General features: G+C 41.4%; 1 protein-coding gene across 1 annotated transcript; it reads right to left on the reverse strand.

The window, feature by feature from the left end:
• Positions 1 to 2,281: 2,281 nt before the first annotated feature.
• LOC147883992 (putative inorganic phosphate transporter 1-3) lies at positions 2,282 to 3,904 on the reverse strand. Its single transcript, XM_087398295.1, has one exon. The coding sequence runs from the start codon at positions 3,902 to 3,904 to the stop codon at positions 2,282 to 2,284; it is 1,623 nt and encodes a 540-aa protein (XP_087254421.1).
• Positions 3,905 to 7,145: the final 3,241 nt, after the last annotated feature.

Genomic DNA, 7,145 nt, shown 5'->3' on the forward strand with positions numbered 1-7,145 from the left:
ATGATAACTCCAATAACCACCATGGTGGTTGCAAGGAAACTATACTAAATTGGAAATGCTACATTTTCCTTAGCTTGGAACTAAAATAGCTCTAAGAACGTGTGTGGTGGTTGAGAAATTGTTCCTCAAAGAATAATACGACTAAAATATCTCTAAAATAACACTATTTTCCTTGGTTTAGAACCAAAATAGCTCCGACATCCAGCGTGGTGGTTGCGGATATGGACCTTGAGGGGTCCTGTTAGAGAGTGACATGCCATGATGGTCTGCCATGGTGGTCTTCATGCCAACGTGGTGGTCTCTCCATGCAAACATCATTGCTTGAACTAGCACGGTGGTTAGCGCAGCAAAAGATTGTGTTGCGCAGCGATAGATGGCGAAGCTGCATAATGACAGGTGGCAAGGCAAAAGTTTTGTGCTATTGTCAGGCCAATGTGGTTGTGCTTGAATCAGCAGGTGGTCAGTGCAAAAAAGAATGTGTGCATAGTGACAGATGGCGAAGATGCGCAAGCAAACATGGGAAGGTAAAGGCTGCATGATGTAGTCAGGCTAGAGGTAGAGCAACAGTCTTTGTGCTCATGAGTAAATGCATATAGTGCCATGTGTTGAGCTCTACACTATTGACCATGATAAAGTGCGCACTCATGATGTCGAAAAAAATTTCGACGAGAGCACGGGTCCGTGCAAAATTCAAATATTTGACTAGAAGCGCATCGCGTCGTAGCCCCAAAATGGCCCCAAAAATAGTTCTACGATTGGCTCCACACAAGCAAATGTTGACCCAAGGAGAGAGAGTAAAGACAAGGAGAGAGAGGGAGTGAGACGGGGAGTAAAGAGAGGGAGAGATTAGAGAGAGAGAGAGAGAGAGAGAGAGGAGAAGGAGGAGGAGAGAGAGAGAGAGAGAGAGAGAGAGCGAAAGGGAGGGAGGGAGGGACGGAGGGAGGGACGGAGGGAGAGAGAGAGAGAGAGAGGGGGGGGGGGGGAGAGCGCGAGAGAGAGAGAGAGAGAGAGAGAGAGAGAGAGATAGAGAGAGAGAGAAGGAGGGAGGGAGAGATGAGAGAGAGAGAGAGAGAGAGACTGAGCGCGGTGAGAGAGAGGAAGAGAGGGACAGATGAGAGAGAGAGAGAGAGAGAGAGAGAGAGAGAGAGAGAGAGAGAGAGAGCAGGGGGGAGGGAGGAGGAGAGAGAGAGAGAGAGAGAGAGAGAGAGAAAGAGAGAGAGATGGGAATATATAAGAGAGAGATAGGGAGCAAAGAGAGGGGGGAGAGAGAGAGAGAGAGAGAGAGAGAGAGAGAGAGAGAGAGGGGGGGGGGGAGAAGGAGGAGAGATAAGAGAGGAGAGAGAGAGAGATAGAGAAAGGAGAGAGAGAGAGAGAGAGAGAGAGAGAGAGAGAGAGAGAGAGAGAGAGATTTATGTATAGATATGTGTGTGTGTGTGTGTGTGTTTATGTATATACATGTGTATATATATACTTATTTATGTATATATATATATATATATATATATACACGATAGAGGAGAGAGAATGAGAGAGAGAGAGAGAGAGAAAGAGATTTATGTATAGATATATGTATGTGTGTGTGTGTGTGTGTATACTTATTTATGTATATATACATATAGATATATATATATAAAAGATAGAGGAGAGAGAGAGAGAGAGATGTTATGAGATATTTATTTATATTTTAAAATTTAGTGTTTTGTGAGTGTGCGCATGCACGTGCGTTTTGGTATGTATGTATATGTTTTATGTAAAATTTCTTAAAATTTTTCAAAGTTTTTAAATTTTATTAAACGCAATAGATGAGACCCAGCAGATCGGGTCTCTAGCGTGTCGTAGACGGGTCATGTTCCTCCTAAGAGATAAAAGAGATTGAATAAAACCTCTCTAATCACTTTCATGACATATTGCACATCATGAACTTTGATACTCTTGTACCAAAGCCAAGCAATTAACGCAACGAAGCCAAGCAAACTGTCAATGACCTTCTACACGGGAAGGGCAACTTTTTCGAAAACCTTATTTACGACATGTATATGGTCAACTTGTACATAAATAAATTATATGAAACTAAGTGACGTAAACAGTCAATGGCCTTGTACACGGAAGCACAACCTTTTGCAAACCTTATTCAGGACAGGTATATGGTCAACTTGTACATAAATAAATTTTATGTAATAATAAAGCGACGCAAATAATGCAGTATTTTTTAAAGTATTCCAATTGACTCTAAGAATCCACGCGTACGAGGTGATTTATTCAGCATCGGTACGTTTCCTTCCTACACATCAGCTGAAGGAAGAATTATGTTTTCAGGTTTCGACTTAGTAGTTTCATCTCCAGAATCAAGGTCATCATTCTCACCAGACAGGTCTTCCAGGGATCTTCCCTTAGTTTCTGGAACGAGGAATGTGAACACAAAACCGAAGGCATTGATAGCAGCCAAAACGCGTAGAGAGTTCTTGATTCCAATGCCATTCGGATACTTGAAATCTTGCTGTCCAGGGGTTTGATTCTGTCCCGCATACAGAAATCCAAATGCACCAACAATGGCACCCGCTTTCCCAGCTGCCGCAGAGATACCATGACATGTGGATCGTAACCTTGCTGGGAAGACTTCCGCTGGAACAATGAAGGTTGTGCTGTTGGGTCCGAAATTGGAGAAGAAAAACGTCAAGGCATAGAGCGCAACGAAAGTCTGTGTGCTGCTAGTCTTTAGATTATCATAAGGGATAGATACACCTAACATGAATGCTGTCATCATAGCAAAACCCATCAGCTGTATGGAGAACCTTCCAAAATAATCAATCGTAAACACAGTAAACCAGTATCCGGGAACAGTAGAGAACAATGCGACTAATGCTTGGGCTTTTGAAATCTTAAATACTTCCTCCACGGCACTCATATCGGCTGCTTTGGGTAGCCATCCGATCGCACTGAAAACATCCTTCTGGAACAGATTTTGGCTGTAAAAGGCGATATCTAGCAGGAACCAAGTGGTCGTAGTGCCAAGCAGATGAGTTCCATGCCTTTTAAGAAATTGTCGAGAGAACAAGCCATAGGATTCAGCAGATACAATCTTGTCTACCTTATCCTGCTCAGCAGCCAATTCAACAGCCAACACCTGGGTCATATCTGCCGCTGCCTGTTTGGCATTTCCAGCCACCAAAGCAGTGTAACGGGCAGTTTCAGGCATCTTCAACCGCCAGTAATACGTCAAAGCAGCTGGAACTGCTCCGAGCATGAAGATGATGCGCCATACAAAGTCTGCTTGAGGAGGCGTGGATCCAATGTGATCCGCACTGAAAGGAGGCCGGCTGTAAAAATGGTTGAAAGCGGCAGAGACAATGATCGAGACTGTCGCTCCTCCGAGGATACCAAAACCCTGCATGGCGAATACAGCGGCAATAAAACCACCGCGCGTGCGCTTGTTGGCATACTCAGACATAATAGTTGCAGATAAAGGATAATCTCCGCCGATACCAAAACCAAGCCAAAACCTGAAGAAGCAAAGGGTGACCATCACAGACTTGGCAGTGCTGCCAAAAGACAAGCCGCAAGCGATTGAGCTTAAAATCATGATCATGAGAGTAATCCCGTAAACTTTCTTTCGTCCAAGCTTGTCTCCTAGCCAACCAAAAAATAGCTGCCCCAATAGTGTTCCCACCAGGGCCACTCCATTCACCCCCGCAGCGGGGCCTGGTGGCAACACTCCAGGCTTTCCCGTATTAGCTGGATTATAGTAATACAGCCGACCTAAGAGCTTCGTCACCGTCGATACACAGAACAGGTCGTAGGCATCTGTAAAAAAACCCATTCCTGCTATCACAATTGCAGTGAAATGGTATAGTTGTGTCTTGGCCTTATCTAAGGCTGTCAATACTTCCAGCTGCTCCTTCCCCATCGTAACGGACGATTCAATAGCTGATCCAAAGATGTAACACGTCAGTACTGTAGAATGACGACCCTACGTCGCTTGACCTTAGTCAGATTTTCCGGGAAATAAGAACGGACAATGTAAGCGGCATAGAGTTAGTCCTGGCAACGCGAAAAGACGGTGGCTGCTTCAGTTTACCTTAAAGTAGGCGGGAGATGGTGTAGCACAGTGTAATATAGTACAAGCAACGGTGCTCACGAGGCCTTGGAGAGAAACACGTATTAAGCCGCTGCCAAGCTGAAAAACGCGATAAACATCGAAATCAATTCCGAGGTAGGGCTATCTTAGCAAAAATCGGAATTGTTGATGTTTAGATCCAAATTGGCGCAAAAAAAGAAAAACAAAGATTTTAGGTCTACGAAGGGGGCATAATATGAGTAAATCGAACAGAAGTAGATGAAACACTGAACGATTAGTATGAAGTTATGATGCTTCTCGATCTTTGAAAGATAAAGTGTGGCGACGATAAACATTAAGTCATCAAAACAAGCAACTGAAAGAAATAAGAAAACAAAGTACCAGAACGATCCTTGATAATTTTCTGGCAAGAATGATGAACATAATATGGGCATTCAACAAGGCAAGGTTGTTATCAGGCGAAGGAGCGAGGTTCAATAGAAATTTCAAAAATCGTGCATATGCCAGATTGCCATACTCCACGATACTAACAAGGGAGGTTGGATAGCAAATTCAAAAATCGTGCATGTACCAGGTTGCCATACTCGATCATAATAACACTCAAAAAATTATTTCATGTCTCACCTTTGTCCTATAGAGCCTGTTGGCTCTCAACGGACATTAATAATATTATATCATACGATATCATCTCTCTCTCTCTCTCCCTCTCTCGCATTACAACACGCATGTATTGCGCAAATAAAAGAGGAGTAAAGCATCGGTTCTTTACCGCATAGAACGAGGAGTATTAACGTACCTGAGACACGAACCCATCAAGGCGATATCTGACACAGTATGCAGAAGTTAGTGTCAAAACTGTGGCTGCGCTGAAAACTAGAAGGTGACGAAAATCAAACGAGGATAGGCAGACTATAAGAAGAAAGGCAGCTTACCCACGATGGGATAAGCAACAAGAGAACTGAGGAGGAAGATATAGGAAGGCAAAGGAGAGGGAAAAGGGGAAGAGTTATGAAGGTTGTGAGAGGTTAGGAGAGGCCAAGGAGGTATGGACGTGAGGAAAATAAAACAAAAATACAAAGAGACAAAGGTAGGCTCCAAGAGGACGAAGGAGACGAGAGGAAGCTAAAGAAAATATACTATACTGCAGGCCATTTGCCTCGTGCAAATGGCCTGCAAATCCACATAGGATTTCCCCTTTTGGATGATTTGCCCAAGTTTTTCTTGACCTTCACAAAATGTTCCCTAGTATATTCATATATTCCTCACCTTCCCTAATTTCTTGCTTTGTTCAATGCTTTTAGACTTTGGCACCTCATCAATCCACCCATCTCTTTTGGCTTTCTCTCCAATGCACCCACCCCCCCTTTTCCCCCCCTTCTCACCTTGAGTACATTTTCATGGTGCACAATCATAATTTTGGGAAAGAGCAAAATGTGTATCTTTGCCTCCTCAGTCATAAACTATAGCACAATTGCTTTTCTTGAGTCTCTCTTGCCAACATGCTTCATCTCTCAAGCATGGATGAGAACTAGAAAGGACTAGTAGGCAGTAACTCGAGAGAAGTGAGCTTGGAGCCTCCCCTTTAGTAGGTTGGCATGAATCCTACTCAACACAACAAATGTGGAGAAAGTGATGGACATACATTCGATGCACTCAAAGAGGTAGAAATTAGGGAGGAATACATGTACTATCAATTTATGTTGGACAAATAGTATGCTTCCCCTCAAGGAACCAAGAAAAATTTACAAAACTTTTAAATCCCTTATGATTACCATATCCAAACGGTATCATGTGACATCAAAATTCGAATCAAATTGCAAGACTTAATGTACCACAACAATGCTTAGTAATATATTATCATCAAATGAAAACGTATAATGAACACAAGGGAAATTTTATTTTACAACTTGGATGCAAAAAAGGCTTTAGACTATTGTTAATTTAACGAACATTTGACATAACTCATATTAATCTACCCTACATAGAAAGGTTTCCCCATTGATCAATGAGGCCAAATGCATTGGAAGTTGACCTTTATGAAGCCTCCATAGGCAAAACTAACCTCTTAGGTTCTTGCTGCCAAAGTAAGAGAATTGCTAAGATGCATAGTAGATGAACCATATATCAAATGATAACTTGAAGAATGTATTTTTTATAAGGGAGATCTAAGAGAAGAAAGGACCATTGGGAGTAGAAATGAAGCCGCCACTTCGAAATATTTTATAGATAGAAGGCTAACCTTGCATTGCTTACATGACACTACTCATTCAAAAAATATTCCAAAAATTCTTCAAAATTAAAGATTGGCAATTGATAATTATAAAGATATTATTGTATTCCTATTCATTCCATTGGATAAATCTCCATGAATGTAGTCCATTGATAATTTTAAGAATCATTGGGGGGACCTTCTAGATGAAACTCCTACTACCAATGGAGCTATTATTTTTTAATAATGTCAATTCCATCTTGGGGAAGGGGGAAAGGTGGGAGTCACTCATAAATATGTAAGTGTAGCACGTGGCTTCAAGAGAAGGAGTTTTCTAAACCCTCTTTTTACACATTTTTTACATATAGAAGGGTATCATATAAAGAAAAATTTCACAAATTGAATAGAAAAAGTGTGCCAATCCTTTTTACACATTTTTTACATATAGAAGGGTATTATGTAAAGAAAAATTTCACAAATTGAATAGAAAGAGTAGCACTTACATTGATTTTCAAAGAGAAATAATCTGGAACTCATTTATTGAGATGCTTATGCATGTTGGTGCATCCTTCTAGTTGCAACATTAGCAGAGCCTATCAAGAAACTTGTATGCCACGTTGTTATTTTGCATAGTGACCAACTTCATCCCACATTAGGTCCATGTTGTAGATTTCCAAAAAAGAGAAAATTTACATGCAAAAATGCACTACAAACAAACAGTGCTCCATATATGTGCAAGCTAGCAAATAGACTATGCATTAAGATAAATATAGAAGCAACTCTTATATATTTCCATCCGTCCTCAAAGTGGAGACAATACAATACTAAAATGTTATCCTACTATAAGCCTAGCACCTCTAG

Source organism: Dipteris shenzhenensis, chromosome 27, assembly GCF_047967505.1.
Source record: "Dipteris shenzhenensis isolate YYH24624 ecotype China chromosome 27, Dip_SZ_1.0, whole genome shotgun sequence".
Lineage (NCBI taxonomy): Eukaryota > Viridiplantae > Streptophyta > Polypodiopsida > Gleicheniales > Dipteridaceae > Dipteris > Dipteris shenzhenensis.